Here is a 19,923-nt window from a genome sequence, read left to right on the forward strand (position 1 = left end):
AACAAAAACACACCACTTTATTTAAACTTTTATCTAAAAAAATGTAAAAAGTGTTAAAAATGTGTTGTTCTGAACTTCAGATACTTTTTTGTGTGCGCAGTGCTAAGAACTGAACCTAGGGGTTCACAAATTTCAATCTGGGCAGATGGGGAATGATGTTCAGGGTCATCCATCCCTATATAGAGGGCAGCCTCAGGCAGGGTATGTAGGATGGACCACAACACCAGGCCCCAATAGAGAATGCCCTCTTCTCTCCTAGCACAGGCCCAAGTCCCTCCCGCCATCCCTTTCCCAAACTCTCCTCTTCAACGGAGAAAAACATTTACAATTCTTGAAACTTGTCCAGGACATATGGTGCAAGGCGCCTGTAGCAGGCAGCGATCTGACCTGAGAAAATCAAATGAGAAGTCAGTATCTAGGCTCTCATGGGCTCCCCTAGCCCTTCTAAGATCCTGCTGCCAACCCCTCTTCCACTCACCAAAAAGAGCTAGCGCCTTCCCCCATGCTTTTTGGCAGGAAGGATGGGGCACAACTTAACTTCCTCTTCACTTTCCTCTTCCTCACTCTCCTCTTCTTCAGAAAAATCATTGCTTATACTAACTGGTGGGTACACAAGTGGTAGAGGCAGAAGGTTAAAGTCAAACATCATTCCCTTGACATGTCACTTCATGCCCTGTTGTGCTAGGCTAACAGGGAACCTGACCTCCCAGAGTTTACAGCCTAGGAGGGAAGAACCCTCGGATACTGAACTAGATGAGAAAACCAAAGGAGTCCACATCACTAGAGCTGGGGTAACTGAGACAGGTAACAGGAAGTGACTAGGCTTGAGGAGTACAGTGAAAGACACTGTAGGCATGTAGGTTACACTGGAAGATGAGGCTGGTATGAGCAAGGAGTGTGGAGCTAGGGGAGGCTTGCTGAGAATCCACTACGGGCAAAGGAAGGGGCTCACTCATCTCACCAATCTGATGTCGACCAGTGATGCACACAGGACCAGAACCAGACTTCAGGCGGAAGGTTACAGGTGGCTGGAGCTGGAAATCATCCAGACAGAGCTGGGAAGAAGAAATAGGTGAAGACCTGAGCCACACCTGTGTACTAACCACAACCCATCTTGTGATTAGTGCTGTAGGTCTCAGTCCCCACTCCAAGACAGACGAGGCTGGGGGAACTTACCATGGGCTGGCAAGACAACCTTAGGTTGGCCACAGGAACTGCAATCTCCTGGTTGTCATGATTCCGGGCCACAACTTCCACCACATTACACTCGTCCTTGGCCCCCTCAGTAAGGCACAGCTGGGAAGGGCATACAGGGCTTCAGGGTCTCATATAGGGTCTGACATAAGTGAAGGCATCTTACCCTTGAACTTGCCCAGTCTCAGGGGTTCCACAGCAAGGGAGAGCCTCCCTTCCCAGAATAGGCAGAAATGACTCCCCAAAATGGGAAGAAGGTCAAAGAGGCCCACCAGTCCCCTGCAGGAGTTCATGCATCGCCAACCTCCGTCTCCTGCCCCTCACCATGTTCAACGCCAGCATGTGTTCTGTATCATCCTCTTCCTCAACCTTGAAGGTGAAGGAACGGGTGTGGCCGGAGAGCTCACAACCTGGAAAAGCCATGGCGTTCCCGTGCGGATAAGCGCGCCGAAGGGAAAGCGGACAAGGGTGTTTCAATCGCCCCGGCGTCCCCTCCCACAGGTCAAGTGCCACCGCGGGCAAACCGGCCATCTACTCGCCTAGCATCTGTTCCTCACACCTGGACGTACCGCCCCGGCAGCGTCCTGCACTCGGCGCGGCCCGAGCCGTATAGGCCGCGGAAGACGCCTTTCCTTAGAGCGAGGACCCCTCGGCCCACACCCACGTCGCCCCGCCGCGCTCCTCGGCCCTTCCTCTCCCCCCGCAGCCCTTCCTGTCTTCAATACCAAAGAAGAAACTGTCCATAGTGACCGGCCCGGGAATCCGCAGGCCCCCGACGCCCCCGGCGCGGGAACGGCCTTCTTGACTCAGGAACGCTAAAGCTGCAGCAGTGCCGGCGGCCATGCTGAAACGGCCGTTGAAGCCCCGCCCCCCCACGCAATGTGCGTGGCACCTCCGCCAGTTCCGGGCACGCCCATTAAAGGCGCCGCGTGGAGCCCCGAGACTCGCGAACCGCCGCGCCTGTTGAGCTTCTCTCTAGAGCCTGCGGCTTCGTCCCGACAGAGATGAAATGAGCTTCACGCAAGCTTGGAACTGGCCCTGTGTCGACGTTCGTTCTTCCTCACGGCCTGGAAGGGCCTCTTTTTCAGCTAGTCGCCCTGACTGAACCCCTTTCTTCCAACCTGAGGTAAACTTTTGGTAAAGGGGGTACAGGTAAATACAAACCTTTCCTGCTTCTCCCAGCAAACTCGGGGCTCAGAAGCTATTTTTACTTTGGCGCTCGCCTAAAGACTCTCAGGGCCGGAATTTCCACCCACACCCTGTCCTATTGGATGGCCTGCCCTTAAGATTGCGACCTGTTGCGTCAGGGATCTTCCTCTCTAGAGGCTTGGTAGGTCCAGGACTAGTCCGCTCAGAGCTGCGTTTTAGTACTGCGCCTAGCAGAGCCACACTTCAGCTTCTACTCTCCAGTCAGCCAGGGAGCTTCCTGTTGTGGAGTCCTAACAGCTGTGGAAGAGGAACACCTCTCATAACTTGGGCTACTACCCCGCGCCCCCGAGTCTCCATCCCGGGTTTGGCATACCAACTCCTGTACTGTAGCACTTTTCTGAGGAAAATCTGGGAGTTCTTTGCTGGGAAGGGAGGAGAGGAGGGCTGCCTTCAAGGTCTAACATGAACAGCTGCGGAGTAATACCAGCTTAAAATGAGGTATTAAAAGGTAGCACAAATTCAAATTCACTTCGTTTTATTTCGCCTCTTGTATGGTCTTCAGATAGTTTTACATGTAGTTCGTTTTCTACAGGAACGTGAGTTGTGATCCAAACCATCAATGAAATATCATTCCAACCTTAATAAATATTCATAACCATGGAAGATAGCATAACACTTGATCGTAATGAAGGTACAGACCTGGACATTGTTTCACAGTTAACATGTGTGCCCAGAAGATCATCCAAAGTTATTATTAAAAGATAAAACCAAAAGCAACTTGTTTCAAATTCCTGATTTCATATGAAGTTGACTCCGAAATCCTCCACATAAAATATAACTGTCCACTAGTGCATGGGATGTTTTCAAAGAGAAAGCTGAGTACCATTTAATGGTCTTAATATGAAGTAACATTTTCCCTTCACCTCAACCCTCAAAAACAAATTGATTTCAGCTTTCCAACACATCACACCCTATCACAGTTAAAAGATTTTTACCCTTAAGAGGCTTCTTTCCTCATTCAGCAAACACTCCTAGGCCTCAGGTGGAAGTCACTAGGTACTAGTGCTACATTTAAGACTGTCTCAAAGTTCACACAGGTGGAGTTCTATGAAGGAAAATATTTCAAGCTTCCTTTTCGTCTCTCCCCTCACTCAGCTCAAAGTTTGAAAGCTGATGCAAAACTGGAAGGAAGCAAGATAACAAAATACTGCTGTAAATCTATGGAGAAGTTAAAAGTTAGGCCATGATGGAAAAAAAAAAATCCTGCAGAGACTATCTGCCAGCTTCATGCTCAAAACCCTTAAATACACCAAATCAAAATACATGTTTTCATAACTATGATTAAATGAAAGTAGCCATAAATCATTGGTTAACATATATTTTTAAAAATTAGATACAAACATGCAAGAATTAAAGACCGATTCAATTAAACCAGTAATAACAGGTCTTGAGATTAAATGACCGATGATCTAAGGGCAAATGAGATTGACAGTCCCCTTACTACTTGACAAAGATGTCAAAACTAACATTTCACATGCAGATCTGCTATTGAAGTTAATTTCCAGAAGTAACTGCACTTTCCAACAGATTTGAGTCATCATGAAGTTAGGTGCTCATACCCAAAATAGTCCTGGCCTATCCCTATGTGGGAGGCGCTTTAAAATTGAACTTTTTAGGAAGAAAAAAAAAATTACTGTTTACTGATTTACATTATTGAAAGTCCCATCCTAAACCAACACTTTTCGTTTTCAAAAGGAAAAAAAAAATACAAAAACATCAGGTTACAACTAATCTATATACATAGAAATTTACAAGTTTGTCAGTTTAGGCCTTTGCCACAAACAAATGCACATTTGTCCCTACAAAGCACAACATGCCTGAAACCAAGGGTCACTATAGGAGATAGTTGGCCATGGCTTTATGAAAAGCAGAAAAATTGTCCCAAATTGAAATAATTTATTCAACTTAAGCTAATGCCATAGCCATGCCACTTGGAAAACCCACCCTCAAGCCTCTGAAACCCACTGAATCTTTCTCATCTCTGCCATGTCTCCAAAGAATAAGCGACATTTCATTCAGTACACCATGGAGGATAACAAGAGTGATCTTCATTACTCTTGAGAAATGCAGCCACACTGGATGCAGAAAATAGTGCTGACTACATTTATTGTAAAACCTCTTCCTCTATAACCCCATGTGCAAAGTCTTGGCACCTAACACAAGACCCAAAAGGGGACACATATCTGTTTCACACAGGATTTGCAACAGTACTATCTTCTTCCAACCAGTGAGTAGTCTGAAATTATGATGGGTGAGTTTTACATAGCCGCCTTTGTGTACAATTCAACTGGCTGATTTGCTGCCATTCCAGAGACTGAACTGTGTTGAAGACCTCAACTGCCAACCACAAGGTGGAGATGAGACTTTTAGACAGTTCAGTACCAACAAATGTCACAGGCTTCGACCAAGTATAACCACATCCTTTGGAAATCCTTCCATCTTTGCAATTTCAAAACACCCTAACTTGCTGTAAAATTCCAGAATTCTTTTATCATCTGGTCTCACTTCACAGAAAGCCCCCCGGGAGCCTAGAAATAAAAGAAATGTCATTAAACATAGACATAAATTATGAGTTATCTTTAATATAGATACAACAGGCTTTATGAATCCCCAAATTTCATATCACAATTTTTGTGTGTATGTGGTACCAGGGAACTGAACCAAGGGCCTCACATGGTAGGCTAGTGCTCTACCTCTGGGTAGACTATAATCCCAGCTCAATTTTTTTTATTTGAGTCCTCTAACTTGAAGCCGGGGATGGTGGTGCACATCTTTAACCCCAGCACTCCGGAGGTAGATGTAGGCAGATCTCTGGGAGTTTGAGGTCAGCCTGGTCTATACAGCAAGTTCCAGGCCAGCCAGGGCTGTATCAAAAGCCAACTAAACCACCAACCAACCAGACAAAAACAGTTAAGATTTTTACCCCCAGAAGAAAATCCTTTGAGGAACAGGGTATTTAAGATAAAGGACACTCATGTTCAAAACCTACATGGTACCATGCCAGGCGTGGTGCTGCGCACCTTTAATCCCACCCAGTACTCAGGAGGCAGAGGCAGGCAGATCTCTTGAGTTCAAAGCTACCCTTGTCTACACACCAAGTTCTAAGTGAGCTGGGGCTACAGGGAGACCCTGTCTCAAAAAGACCCCCCCAAAAGAAAAACACAAGGTATCTCTAAGGTTCCACAGAGCAGAGAATATTCCAGTCTTTGTTATAAGCCAATAATAGATTCTAGAGAATGCTGATTTTTTTTTTTTTTTAAATGTGTATAAGTGTGTTGCCTGCATGTATGTGAGTGCACCCGTGTCGTGCAATGCTGTGGAGGTCAGAAGAGGGCTTCCGATTCCCCTGGAACTGGAGTTAAGGACGGTTTTTAGCCACCACGTGGGTGCTGGGAATCGAACCCGGGTCTTCTGCAAGAGTAGTCAGTGCTCTTAATGGCTGAGGCATCTCTCTAGCCCCATGATGCTGAATATTATTTTTAAAAATTATTTATCCTGTGTTGGTGGGGGTACATGTACCTTCCCATGTATGTGGTATGTGTATCAGTGTTTTGCCTACATGTATAGAAGTATACCAAATGCATGTGATGACTGCAGAGGCCAGAAGAGGGCGTTGGATCCCCTGGAATTGGAGTTATAGACAGTTAACTGCCATGTGGGTGCTGGGAACTGAACCTAGGTCCTTTGCAATAGCAGCCAATGTTCTTAACTGCTGAGCCATCTCTCTGGCTCCCCATGAATATTCTTAAGATATATTTAGGGGCCGGAGAGATGGCTCAGTGGTTAAGAATACTGTTCTTGCAAAAGACCCCAGTTCAAATCCCAGAACCCACATGGCAGCTAACAACTGTCCATAACTCCAATTGCAGGGGATCCAACAGTCTCTTCTGTCCTCTGTAGGCATTACACGACATGGGCGCACTTACATGAAGGCAATACATGCATACACATAAAACTATTAATATTTTAAAAACAATAAAAAGATTAACACTGTGTGATTCAGTTCTAGGTGCACACTCAAAATTATCCTTTTAGACTATTCTACAAAGTGGACAAAAAAGACCAAAAAGAAAAAAAGTACACTCTTAAGTATCAACAATTCTTTTGCCAGACCTGGTGACAAGAGTTGTAATCCCAGTTACTTAGGAGGCTCAGGTAGGAGGATCACAAGCTCAAGGACTGCATGGGCTATCATTCGATTGCAAGGCTAGCCTTACCAAAACCCTGTCTCAAAATAAGTAAAAATTAAAAGAACTAGGTTGAATCCCAGCACCCACATGGCAGCTAACAACTGTCTGTAATTCCAGTTCCAGTGGATCTCACAGCCTCTTCTGTCCTCCACGGGCATTGCACAACACAGGTGTGCTTACCTACATGAAGGCAATACACGCATACACATAAAATAAAAAAGCAAAAACTAGGGCTATAGCTCTAGTGAGGCCATAGGTTCAATCCCCTATGGTGCAAAAATACAAACAAAGCCGGGCATGGTGACACACACCTTTAATCCCAGCACTCGGGAGGCAGAGGCAGGTGGATTTCTGTGAGTTCAAGGCCAGCTTGTCTACATAGTGAGTTCCAGGACAGCTGGGGCTACAGGGAGACCCTATCTCAAAAAAGACAGAAAAAAAAAAATGTCTACAATTCTAATAAGAGCTTCACAAACTACTTACTTTTCTATGGGTCAAGGACTAAAATTTGTTTTTGTTTTGAGATGGTCTCCCTGTAGCCCCACCTGGCTTGGCCTGAAATTCACTACATAGACCAGGCTGGTCTCAATCTCAGAGCTGTCTTACCTCAGTCTTCAAAATTTTGGGATTACAGGTGTGTACCACTGCAATGCTTAGCCTTAAGATTTGTTATTACATTTTTCTAAGGATTGATTTAAAATTAAATTATATATATATGTATATACACTAAATTATACCCTTTACAAAAAAAAATTTATAGCACTAATAGCAAAACAAGATACTTTTAAGGCTGAACTTAAGTAACAAATTTCAAACAAAAGTTGCATTCCTAGAGGCTAGCCTAGTCTACAAAGTGAGTTCCAGACCAGCTAGGGCTATATAGCGAGTCCCTGCCTTAAGAAAAAAAAAAAAGAAAAAGAAAAAATAATTCCTAAATGAAGTTTCTTCATTAGGTTCATTTAATTTTCAGTCATTATTTATGAGCCTGTCAGCAAAATAAATGTAACACCTCATGTGTTCACTTCTCATTCATCTGGGGCCCAAAATAAGTGTTCACAGTATAAAAGAACATCATTTTCCAATGATCAATACATATGGAACTATCACATTAATAATAACTCAAAAAAAAAATAAAAGCAATAATCCAGGCACAGAGACCCAGCTACTCAAGAGGGTAAGACAGGAAGATTGCTTCAGCCCAAGAATCTAAGGGCAGTCTGGGCAATATAGTTGTCCTCTGCCCACCCACCCACGAGAATTTAAAAAAAACAAAACAAAAAAAACCTGTCAATTAAACTTCTTTGCCCTACTTTGTATGTGTGTATGTCAGCACACATGATGTGGACAAAGAGGCACATGCACTTGGGTGTACCATGTGGAGGTTAGAGGACAACTTTGGAGTACATTCTCTCCTTCCACCTTAATGTGGGTCCCAGGGACTGAGCTCAGAGTTGCCATGCTTGTATCCTTAGGCTACAAGTACCTTTATCTGCTGAGCCATTCCGCCTCTCTCCCTTCTTTGAGAAGGTTTCATTATGTAGTCCAGGTGGCATGGGACTTAAAGCTCACTTGCTCGATGGGGTCTTACTATGTAGCCCTGGCTGGCCTTGAACGCACAGAGATCCTCCTACCTCTGCCTCCAAAGTGCTGGAATTAAAGGCATGTGCTACCATGCCCAGACCAGCCTCAGTTTCTTGAGTGCTGGGATTAAAAGTATGAGCCACCAGTCATAGCTTTCTTTCCTTTTTAATCACACTTCCAAGTAATTCTAGCACTCAGAGCTGAAGCAGAAAGATTGTGGAGTTCTAGACCAGCCAAAGCTACATATAGCAAGACTTTGTCACAAAAGGCTAAAGTACACAGCCAAGCAAGAAGGCTGAGTTAGTAAAGGCACTGGCTGCCAAGTCTTGTTACCCTGGTTCAAGCCCTAGGAGTCACATGGTGCAAGATGAGAACTGACTCCCACAAGTTGTCCTCTGATTGCCATGCATGCTGTGGCACACACCCATACACATGCACCCAATAAAAATGTATCTTGCCCAAATGATACCAACTCTACAACATGTACTCACCATTAGCCTTCAGTGAAGAAAGGAGGCAAGCCATCATGCTTTTGGCCACACTTGGGTCAGTTACTTTTTTGTGAATATCCATCTTTATCAGAGAAGGGAAGTTGGCAAGGAAAGTTTCTGGCAACACTTCTTGTTCTTCATGGAAACTCAACATTATTTTCTGCAAAAATTACAATCTTTTTGACTTTCAGTAGTTACTTGTTATACATCTATATCCCAGATCTCAGCAACAGAAAAAGGGAAAGCGGTATTTATAACTTTTCAAGTATACAGAGAATACTTAAGTTTACAATTTTTGCTGAAACATTTTCATTTTAAAAAACTAAAGAGCTAGAGAGATGGCTCAGCAATTAAGAGCACTTGCTGTACAGTCATGCAACCACAGTTCAGGATCCTAGTAGCCACATAACAAACTAGACATCTGGCACATCTATAAACCCAGCTCTGAGGTGAGTGAAGACAGGACTAATACAGGTTGCTGGCTGGCATCCAACCTAGCTGAGGGAGAGGCCTTGCCTCAAAGAAGTAAGTGGAGAGTTTCAGAGGACACCAGTATCCTTTCCAGGCCTCCATGCATGCACATATGTGCACCCCCATTCCCCACCTATACAAATACTTTTTAGAGGTTTATTTTAAATATTTAATTTTTACTTATGTGTGTAGGGGGAGGATTGCTGTACATATCATCTGTGCAGGTGCCTGCAGAGGCCAAAGGTTTAGATTCCCTGGAGCTGGAGTTACAGGCAGTTGTGAGCCACTTGATGTGGATGCTAGGTATTTAACTCTGGTTCTCTGGAAGAGCAGTATGGACTTTTAACCATTGAGCCATCTTTCCAGCCCTAAAACTGTTTAGAAGCAGGCATGGCTGTGCATGTCCAATGCCAGACTGCTGTAAGTTTAAGGTCAGCCTGGTCCACACATAGCAAGTTCCAAGATGCCGGCCAACCAGGGCTAAATAGGGAGACCCTGTCTCAAATGTTAAAAAAAAAAAAAAAGATGTAAGCAGTGATAAAACACTTGCTTGGCATGTCTGAGGCTATAGGCTCAATCCTCAACAACATATACATGGCGCACACCTTTAATCCCAGCACTAGGGAGGCAGAGGCAGGCAGACCTCTGAGTGAGTGAGACCCTGTCTCAAAAAAAAAAAAAAGAAAAAAAAAATCTGGGGCTGGAGAGATGGCTCAGCAATTAAGAGCACTGGCTGTTCTTGCCAGGTTCAATTCCCAGCACCCACATGGCAGCTAACAAGGGTCTGTAACTCCAGGTTCTAGGGGATCTGATGCCCTCTTCTGACCTCCTCGGGCACTGCTTGCATGACACAGTTGAACATAACATACATGCAGGCAATACACTAAATACACGTAAAATTTAAAAAAAATAAAATCTAAGCCAGGCTGGAGGATGTGCCCTTTAAGTCCCAGTTATTTAGAAGGCTGAGACAGGAAGATGTGTTGAGTTTATAAGTTCAAAGCTAGCCTGGGCAATATAACAAAGTGAGATCCCATTCTAAAAAAAAAAAAACAAAAAAAAAACCAGGTGTAGTGGCACATGCCTTTAATCCCAGCACTTGGGAGGCAGAGGCAGGATCTTTGCAAGTTCCAGGCCAGCTGAGGCTACAGAGAGACCCTTTCTCAAAAAGACATTAATTCAAGTATTAAATTAAGTATTCAATGTGATATTTTGGATTAGGCATCACAACAGAGAAAAGCTATTGGTGAGAAAATTGGTGAATAAAGTTTAAAATTTCGTTATTAATTGGTTTCTTGGGCTCGACAAATGTTGAAAATGGGTCAAGGCATAGAAGAACTTTTTTTTTTTGAGACAGGGTCTCCCTGAAGCCCCAGCTGGCCATGAACTCACTATGTAGACCAGGCTGGCCTGGAGCTCAGAAATCCTCCTGCGTCTGCCTCCCAAGTGCTGGGATTAAAGGCCTGCGTCACCATGCCTGGCTAGAAGAACTCTTTATTAATATAATTTTCCTAGAAATTTACAAATTATTTAATTGTTAAGGTAAATTTTGTATTTTCTCTATTTTACTATACATACACAAAAAATACTTTCTAATAGGAACTGGAAATGTAGCTCAGTGGTAGAAAATATGCATGAACCCTGACTTCAGTTTCCTATAATGCAAAGAAAAAGAATTAAAAAATCCTGGATTTCCCTTCAAAACAAGTGTGTTATTTGAGCTGCAGATGTTGATAGAGCACTTGCCTAGTATGCACGGGGTCTCAAGTGCAAATCCTAAGCACAGCAAAAAAAAAAAAAAAAATAGCTGAGCATGTGGGTCATACCTGTAATCGCAACACATGGGAGGTGGAGGCAGGAGATCAGGAGCTCAATAACAGCATACCCTACATGAGCCCCTATCTAAACCAAAAGCACCGAGATTACAGCTGGAAGTAGATCACACTAAGGCATCTGTTCAAACACTAGCAGCACAGAAACAATCTGTTTACAGATTGTAACAATTTTATGAAAGGAAAAAAAAAAATTCAGTGTAATTCTAAACCAATGTATTACCTCAGCCTCTGAGAGTTCTTTGTCACCATTTGGCTTGGTGTACTTCTCCTGCATGAAGGGAATCCAGGAAATTTTACATTTTTTAATGAAAGGGGTCACATCTACAGTGCCCAAGGCATAACCACATATGCCATCTTCATCTTCTAGGACAAAACAGTAATCCAGGCTTAGGGAAAGCAGTCCTCCTACTAACCTGCTCAGAAGAAAGAAACTAGAATAAGCTTTAAATTACTGACAAAATTCCCAATTCAGTGATACAAGGTACTTCAACGATAACTTGAGAGAAACTACCACTAGTATTAGAGAAAGTACCACTGGTGTAAAAGAAACTGGAAATATACACACTCATTTTCAGAGTTTACCAAGACTAAACTGGAGTTTATAAATATAAACAAGGGTTTTTTTTGTTTCAACACCTCCCCCCTCAACCTGATGAGCTTGGCAAGTCTACTTCCCAAACCAAACAGTCATTACATACTTGTCTCCAATAAGGTCAGGCTGACTTTGAAAAGGTAAACCCACGCCATCATCATACATTTCTCTGCAAATCTTGTACACGGAAGCCTGAAAATACAATCTAGTTAGAGAACACATCAAGAAAAAAAAAGGCCAGAAGAATGAAATAGTATGTTAGCAGCATGTGTGGTGGTACATAATCCTAGCACTTGGGAGGCTGAGGCAGAAGATTGTGAATTATAGTCCAGCCTGAGTCACATACGGAGTTTGAGACAACATTGGGCCACATTCTTTAAAAAAAAAAAAAAGCCAGGCATGGTGGTGCACACCTGTAGTACCAGCACTTGGGAGGCGGAGGCAGAGGCAGAGGCAGGTGGATCTCTGAGCTCCAGGCCAACTGGGGCTACAGGGAGACCCTCTTGCAAAAAGACCCAAAAGAATTTAAAAACCCATAAATTTGGGGAGGGAGTAACAAAATGTGTGGCTTATCAGAAATATCACCTCTGGGGAAACAAAAATTAAAAAGACCACCACTGCTTCACTGGGCTAGACATATAGCTCAGTGGTACAGCACTTACCTAGCAAATGCAAAGCCCTAGGTTTGAGCCCTAGCACTAAAATTTTATTCATTGGGTTACGGTTGTAAAACCAGTCAGAAACAGCATGTTAGCAAACACCGACAGCTTTTACAGGAAATGGTTTTTTTAGACAGGGTCTCCCTATAGCCCCAAGTGGTCTGGAACTCACCATGTAGGCCAGGCTGGCCTCAATCTCACAGAGACTGCTGGGATTAAAGGCATGCACATAAGGTGAGTTTTGAAAGTAAACTGTGGAATGAGAAGCCAGTGAACTTGAGTCTCAGCTTTTTTTTTTCCCAAGACAACAGTCTCACTAATTCCAATTCTGAATTTGACCATTTATTTATTGTACTTTTCAAAATATCTAAATTGGGGGGGGGGTATTTTTATGTATATTGAGTATTTTGCCTACATATACCATGTGCATACAGTACCTATGGAGGCCAGAGGAGGGCATTCCTATCCCCTTGGAGTTACAGATGGCTGTCAGCAGGCCAGGCTAAAACTGGAATTATTTGTCTTTTTGAGACAGGGTCTCTCTGTAGCCCCAGTTGGCCTGGAACTATGTAGACCAGGTTAGCCTTGAACTCACAGAGATTAGGCGTGCACTACCACACCTGGCTAAAACTGGTATTTTTAAGGACTGGGAGTTGTTACCATTTTCACCTGCAATGTCCCCCTAAAGGTTGTATGTTGAAAGCTTGGTCTCCAGATGATGGGGCTAGGGTGATGGCAGAAAATCTAGGAGGCGAGGGCTTGTTGGAGGAAGTAGGGGGTATGCTTTTGAAGGATAGTTTAGCCCTGACTGTACTTTCCGGCAGTCATGAGGTGAGCGGCGTTCCTCTGCTATGCCATCGCACCATGACCTACTGCCATACACCAGGCCCAAAAGCAATGGAGTCAGCTGACCACAAATTGAAACCATGAATAAAAACAAACCCATTCCTCCTTTAAGTTGATTTTCTTGGGTATTTTGCCATAGCAATAGAAGGCTGGCTAACACAAACATGTAGCTCAACATCAGCCTGGGTTTGATCCCTAATACTGTAAATAAAGTACTAAGACAGAGCTAAGAAATTCAACTAGCTAATTCAAAGGAAGGTCGTAAGTGTGCACATAACCATACACCACGTTGATAGGCAGAAAATTACCTCATCTTTAGGAAAGTAAGGTCTGATAGTATAAACTTTGGAAGTAGGAGTCAGTGGGGGTGGTTGAAAAAAGAGATCATTTGCTCCATCAATTGGCAGCAAACGCTGTAGGAAGGAAAAAAAGGGAGATGCATCAGTGTTAAGACATCAATTTCCTTAAATGAGTGTGCACTGCAGATTACCAACTTAACATTAACTGGCTACTGCAGGTAGACCTAAGGAAGAGGGGTGCACTACACTTTACTAATATAATTACCTTTGCTGGGGGAGGATTGTTTCTGAATACAAATTACCCAAACTGACTTACACAGCTTTAATGGCATATTAACAGAAATTTAAATCTATAATAAAAACACCAACAAAAAACTATTCCAATTATGACATATATGTTTTTTAAAAAACCAATCTTAAATAAACCATCTTTCTACTATAAGATGGCAGAATAGAATGTCAGGAGGAGAGGTTTGGTCTGAAGAGGGTTATCTGTCCAGGAGACGCTTTATCCCCAAAGCAATGCGCTTCAGTTTGCTGTGCGCAGCAGAGCACCTGTTGGGGGGGAGAAAAGTAGAGCACCTGAAAAGTCCATGAACAAATTCCAACAGCAAAAACAGTATTTTTTTTAGATTCTCGCTAGCACAGGATTTTTTGAGCATACTTTCATAAACTGACACTACCCTTTAAGCCTTTTATCATTCATTTGCATAATTAGCCATCCTTTTTGCTCATGGAGTTTCCACTGGTAGACAAGCATGCGCGCATTGTGCATTGCGGGCGCAGATTTAAATGCTGTGCGACCTGCAAAGAAACAATGTGAAGTGTATACCTAGAGCCGCTGCGCTTCGCAGGCGCGAGGGGGATTGGCAGCATCTCCTTCAGAAATTACTGTGAAAGAGGAGGAAAATTTGATTTAAAATCCAGCTATGTAACTAAATTGAATTTGGGACTAGAAAGCCTTCGGCAGACCAATCCTTCCAGCCATCTGATGCGCAACATAAGGTTTCTCATAAAACAAAGAAAAATGTCAATTCAGTTGTGAATTCATATTGATACCTGGAACTCTCCTGCTAGACCACCTCTAAAGGCCCAGGGTTCTTGGTCTCCAATTAAGAATTGTGCTGAAGAATGACTACGACACCCTGTTGAGATCAGATCCAAGCGGAGAACGTTACGAGAAAGGGGATATCCTGGGGTCTCAAATGTCCAAAACACTAACAAACACTTTGTGGAAATAACTCTCTAACAATAATAATCCAGAGTTTCAAAGCAAGGCTGTGATAATAATTATTTTTAAAAATTTATACTGACATTTCAATACTTATATTCTTTCCTCCCATTAATGAAAATCAGTTACCAGCTCTACTCTTAATTATTGGAAGGAAAGTAAGTCTTGAGGTTATCTTAGTGAAGTTTCTATATTCCCTAGATACAGCATATAAATCAAGTCAGCCGCTTGATTGATCATGAAATTATAGAACTATAAACTGAAATGAATGAGACAGATGAGATATTTTATTATCACAGCCCATGAGGAACTGAATTAAGCCTGTCTGAAGTCACATTTTACATTTTGAAGAGGGTACAGGAAGAGGGAAAAGAGGGGAGGGTAATCTTGTCAGAAAACTTAAGATCATCAGAATACTGTTAAGTTGACAAAACTGAAACACAGTGACAAATTTGTTTGTGGATAAGGACAAGAAGTGCAGACGTCGCCAATTAGAATACCAATCTGACAATTTTTAAGAACTAGGAAGAGCCAATTAATGCTCCTAAATTGTCTAGAGCTAAACATACTTTTCTTAAAAGTATGACTGCATCTGTTTCCTCTACTCGTCATTATAATCTCTGCCATGCAATGAGCACATGTATCAAAGAGTGGGCTTTGAGGCCCAAATGGCAGTTTTTAAGGTCACCACGTAACCAACCTCATAGTAATAAAGCTGACAATTAAGAAATGAATAAGGGCAAGTGTTTGGAAACCAAACAAAAAGTCTTCTGACAAGATATAGCAGCGCAATATAGTTCTTTTCCATTGGAAGACAGCATTCTACCTCCTGTTCAAGTTAACAGTCTCATCAGTACAAGATATAGTGTGCTAGTCGGACAGTCCCAAAGCAAACCAAATTTTTTTTATTGACAATTCAGGCCCATTAAGAGATCACGTCTGAGTCTGTCATGTTTTAAGGGTAGGGGTATTTAAAAAACAAAAAACAAAAACCATAAAATGTACTATTTGTAAAATAAACATGAAATGGGTTGAAATTTAGACTAGGGTGAGAACTTGTCCCATTCCATAATTCAGTGTGATTTACACTGCAGGGAAAAAAACTATACTTCTCAAACTTTAAGATCAGCCAATTTCCCCTACCCTCCACTTTGAGACTACAACATAACTAGCACTTCCAACTACGAGAGTAAAAATGCTGCATGTACGAAGAGCTGTGTAAATGAAAACATGGTTAATGCCTCAGTCGCTGCGCAAACGTGACTTCAGTTCATGCCTACTGCTCTTTATTCTACCTGAGCTACCTCAGACAAAACCTTTCAATTTAAACTAATTAATCATGACGCGCTGTGAACATCTGCCGCTGTCCATCCAATAGTAGTAGACACTTGTGCTGAGGATTCTCCCATCTGTACACAATGGGGAAGAAGATAATAGAGGTCGTTAGTAATCAAAAGTACTGCATAGCCACATTCTTTAAAGGACTGAATGCCAGCTGGACTGGAGAAAGGAAGAGAACAAAGGGTTCTAATCATTGGGCCCCTGAAATTACTATAGTCATGAAGATACTCGCCCTGTCATGAGCTTTTATATAGCTATGTGGATACCAAGATGATTAAAACTTCTAAGATACTCTGACCTTGAGACAGTACAAATTGGGAAAATTTGTGTATAACTGCATAATAAAGAGAGAGCTTAAGAAGAAAAAGGAACGGTAAGTGGATATAATAAAAAACTTAACTTGCAGTTATTCTTGAATTTGTATATGTGAGTGTGTGAGATACTGGGGATTGAACCCTTGAATTAAATATTTGAGTGACATTCTCAAACAATGATCTGGATTTCAAGTTCAAAATTTCTATGAGCCTTAGAAACTTAAGATGTAAATCCCTATAAGGATTAATTATTAATTATAACTCCTTGGCAAGAAGCCTGGAAGCAAATGCTGTCATCCGACATACAGGTTTTTTTCCTAAGCCAAAAAGGAGATGTCTTCCACCCACAACAGGTTAAAAAATTCTATTCTACCTGTTGTGCTAATATACACAAGAACCCAAAGGTAGTTCTTTTCATATTTTAAATCAATAATCAGAGATGTTTATTTTTAAATAAACAACCCAAAGGTATATGGGCAGAAAATGAATCATCTTACTACTAAAATACTAGTAGTAGTATTTTAGACCATCTATTTGATAACTAAGACCATGAGACCCATATATAGTATTTGTGACTACTATGAAAACTGTGACATGTCAGCTTTGCTGCCTGCTGTGTGCTGTAAGTTCATTACATATTCCTTATAGATGCACTGAAAACCTGGAAATGAAATGAGGTCCCTAAAGAAACTTGGCCATGCTGGTGCTTTTTTACCAAGTTTGGGAATTTTCAGAAAGAAAGAAAAAAATTCAAAGGAGGCATACAAAGTCCAGTGGACAAAGCAGTTTTTAGGGGACTTTAATTTCTATCCCATGCTAAAATCAATTACTTGGTAGAAGGATAAACAAACAGCCATGTGAAGTAATAATACCAAGTAGCACCAGAATAGCCTTTCACTAAAGCTCGCATGCGCACAGGGCTGGGAGGATGGCTTCCTCTTGCCAGGCCCCTTGGGTAATTTCAGTAGTTCCATTAAACACAGCATTAATGTTATCAAGACACAGCAAGCAGCAGAAAGCTTATAGAGTCACATTTCATAGAGTCTCATCTCCAAATCAGGTAAATGTAGTCGTATAAATGTAGTAGTATTACAGGGTTCCATCCAGGAAGCATTCAGTCAGAGCATGTTAAAGTCAGTACTTTCTAACATATTTTCAAGGTATTTAAGGAATTAGCCCAAGGGAGAAAAATTAACACACTCAATGTAAACTTCTCAAGTTTTCAACAATGTTTACATTTGAAAGAAACCTAAGCAAAGAACTGAAAGAGATTTGGAAACTTGCCAATTCTATAAATGTTTTTCTCCCTGCGGGATAATTTTTTTAAAGGACAATATATTTGAAGAGATAAGGTTATTTCTGGTCCACCTACCTAACCACTGTACAAAAGACTTCACCATAGACATTATACTCTTGATATCCCAAACATAGGAGTACATGTCATAAAGAATTGTCCTATTGGCACAATTGGAGAGCCGAGTGAACATTCCCATCACTAGTCCACACATCTCTTCAAACTTGGCTGCCCGTGACCGCCATTCTTCAATCTATTGGGGATTAAGAAAAAAATGAATTAAAAAAACTAAAAATGTTGTAAGTTTAACAAAATAATATAAAACAATTATGAACTAAGCTGTTTATCAGCTCTCTGCAATTTACCTTCAACATTAATGAATAAATGGTATTAGGTTTAGGTAAGCAATTTGTGTCTCCCCAAACAAGTATGCCTAAAATACTGACCGTCCTTCATTTCTAAGTCAAACTAAGGGCACTACACATGTAAGCAAATCCACTTTTACTTAAAAGAACATATTCTAAAACGTAGTCCACTTTCTGCCGGTTGCCAGTGTACTCATTTAAGAATCTCCTCACAGCAGAGTGGCTGAAGGTAGAAAAAGAAAAAATCAAAAGTGGCCACTAGGGGCTGGAGAGATGGGAGGCAGATACAGGTGGATCTCTGAGTTCCAGGCAGTTGGGGCTGTAGGGAGACTGTCTCAAAGACCAAAAAAAAAAAAAGCACTGGATGGTGCATGCCTTTAATTCCAGCACTTGGGGAGGCAGAGGCAGACAGGTCATTGAGAGATCCAGGTCAGCCTAGAATGGTCTACATGACAAGTTCCATGCCAACTGGAGCTACATAGTGAGAGCCTGTCTTTAAAAAAAAGAACACTGGCTCCTCTTCCAGAGGATCCAGGTAACACCCACATGTGGGCTAACAACTGTCCTTAACCAGTTCCAGAGGATCTGACACCCTCCGTGGGCACTATACAACACAGATGCACTTATATACATGCAGGCAAAACACTCATACTCATAAAAATAAAATGAAAAACTTTTAAGTGGCCATTACTCTTTTTTGACTTTGTTGTTGTTTTGAGATAGGGTCTCAGGCTGTAACTGAGGCTAGCTTGAATGAAACTCACTATGTACTGGAAAATATCCCTGAAATCCTCGCCTCCAGTTACTGGATTACAGGCGGAAACCACCACACCTGTCACAAGTAGATGCTCCTTTGTGGCAGCCATGGTGGCTCATATCTATAGTTCCAACACTCAGAAGACTCACACCCATAATCCCAACATTCAGAGGCAGGAAGAATACCATGAGTTGGAGACCACCCTGAACTACACAAGTGAGAATCTATCTCAAAAAGGCATAAATAAATCCATTGTTAGTGTCATCAATATGACACTAGGCATACTCACTTTTTCAGAGTCTTTCCCTTTGCAATTGACACTGACAACACTGCTATTTGCTCGAAGCCACTGGAATTCCCGTAACATCTGTGCTCCTTTGGGCCCATGCTCGTAAGGAAGGTAGAAGAGATCAGCAAGCAACTGCAGGTCCTCTAGGGTTACTGGTTCTGCAGTATACAGAGGCTTTTCATTCGGACCTGGCACAAACTGCTCCTTGTTTGTCTGTTCATCAGTCTGCATGGGAGCAATATCACTGATGCAATCTTCTTGCATAGACATCTCTGGGGATTTTGATTCAGCTATGCTCTCCTTATCAGTGTCCATTGGCTTCAATTCCTCTGCCATTTTAGCTTCAACAATTTCCGTTAATATTTGATTGTCATTCTTGTGGTCTGATTCTTCTTGTTTTTCTACTACCATGTCCATGGGTTCCTCATCTGACTGTTTCTTTTCTTCTTCCTTGGTCAGAGCTGAAGGTTCACCACTCAAAGCTGCTCCCTGGCTCATAATGGGCTCCTGGTAAACTGTTGTAACTACAGTTGTGGCATTTAAAGAGGGCGCTGCAACTAAGGGAGTCCCATCAACTACACTTGACTTAGCTCCACTGTGTGCAACTTGCCTACCTACCAAGGGGAGGGCAGAGAAACAAAGATAATCAAAATTAGAAACAGAGCAAATTAGATTTTTAGACTTTTAAGAATGCCTAACTACTCTTGCAGATGACCCAAGTTCAGTTCCCAGCAGGCATCAGGCAGCTTACAACCACCTGTAACTCCAGCCCCAGGGGATCAAAAGGGTCTGTCCTCCAAGGGCATTTACACTTAATATATGCACATACCTACACACAGACACACACATAATTAAAAAGAAAAGTTAATAAAACCTTAATCGTACCTGGGAGACAGAGGCAGGTAGATGGCTCTCTTAAGTTCCAGGCCAGTCAGGGCTACATAGTGAGAATCCACCATAGTGAA

The 19,923-nt window shown here is 42.2% G+C and overlaps 2 protein-coding genes across 2 annotated transcripts in view; both read right to left on the minus strand.

Moving 5' to 3' along the window:
• Positions 1-2,080, minus strand: Npm3 (nucleophosmin/nucleoplasmin 3). Its single transcript, XM_008845611.3, has 6 exons — positions 1,920-2,080; positions 1,519-1,604; positions 1,177-1,296; positions 962-1,055; positions 479-600; positions 1-387 (listed from the first exon to the last, which is right to left on the minus strand). The coding sequence occupies exons 1-5, from the start codon at positions 2,035-2,037 to the stop codon at positions 488-490; spliced, it is 531 nt and encodes a 176-aa protein (XP_008843833.1). The 5' UTR covers positions 2,038-2,080; the 3' UTR covers positions 1-387; positions 479-487.
• A 781-nt stretch (positions 2,081-2,861) lies between these two features.
• Positions 2,862-19,923, minus strand: part of Oga (O-GlcNAcase) — a 33,988-nt gene continuing 16,926 nt past the window's right edge. Inside the window, exons 9-16 of the mRNA XM_008845612.2 lie at positions 18,959-19,572; positions 17,626-17,800; positions 14,427-14,512; positions 13,377-13,481; positions 11,670-11,755; positions 11,192-11,384; positions 8,666-8,825; positions 2,862-4,931 (exon numbers count right to left, since the gene is read on the minus strand). Coding sequence (XP_008843834.1) covers positions 4,795-4,931; positions 8,666-8,825; positions 11,192-11,384; positions 11,670-11,755; positions 13,377-13,481; positions 14,427-14,512; positions 17,626-17,800; positions 18,959-19,572 — 1,556 coding nt within the window. The 3' untranslated portion in view covers positions 2,862-4,794. The remainder of the gene's footprint in view (positions 4,932-8,665; positions 8,826-11,191; positions 11,385-11,669; positions 11,756-13,376; positions 13,482-14,426; positions 14,513-17,625; positions 17,801-18,958; positions 19,573-19,923) is intronic.

Source organism: Nannospalax galili, unplaced genomic scaffold (genome assembly GCF_000622305.1).
Source record: "Nannospalax galili isolate Female #2095 unplaced genomic scaffold, S.galili_v1.0 scaffold161, whole genome shotgun sequence".
In the NCBI taxonomy this organism is placed as follows: domain Eukaryota; kingdom Metazoa; phylum Chordata; class Mammalia; order Rodentia; family Spalacidae; genus Nannospalax; species Nannospalax galili.

Excerpts from the sequence above, each read along its gene's own strand:
- Npm3 (XM_008845611.3), bottom strand. The coding sequence starts at position 2,037 with ATGGCCGCCGGCACTGCTGCAGCTTTAGCGTTCCTGAGTCAAGAAGGC. Across the intron at positions 1,605-1,919 it reads TATGGACAGTTTCTTCTTTG|GTTGTGAGCTCTCCGGCCAC; the intron begins GTATTGAAGACA and ends TGGCTTTTCCAG. Across the intron at positions 601-961 it reads CACTGGTCGACATCAGATTG|TTAGTATAAGCAATGATTTT; the intron begins GTGAGATGAGTG and ends TGTACCCACCAG.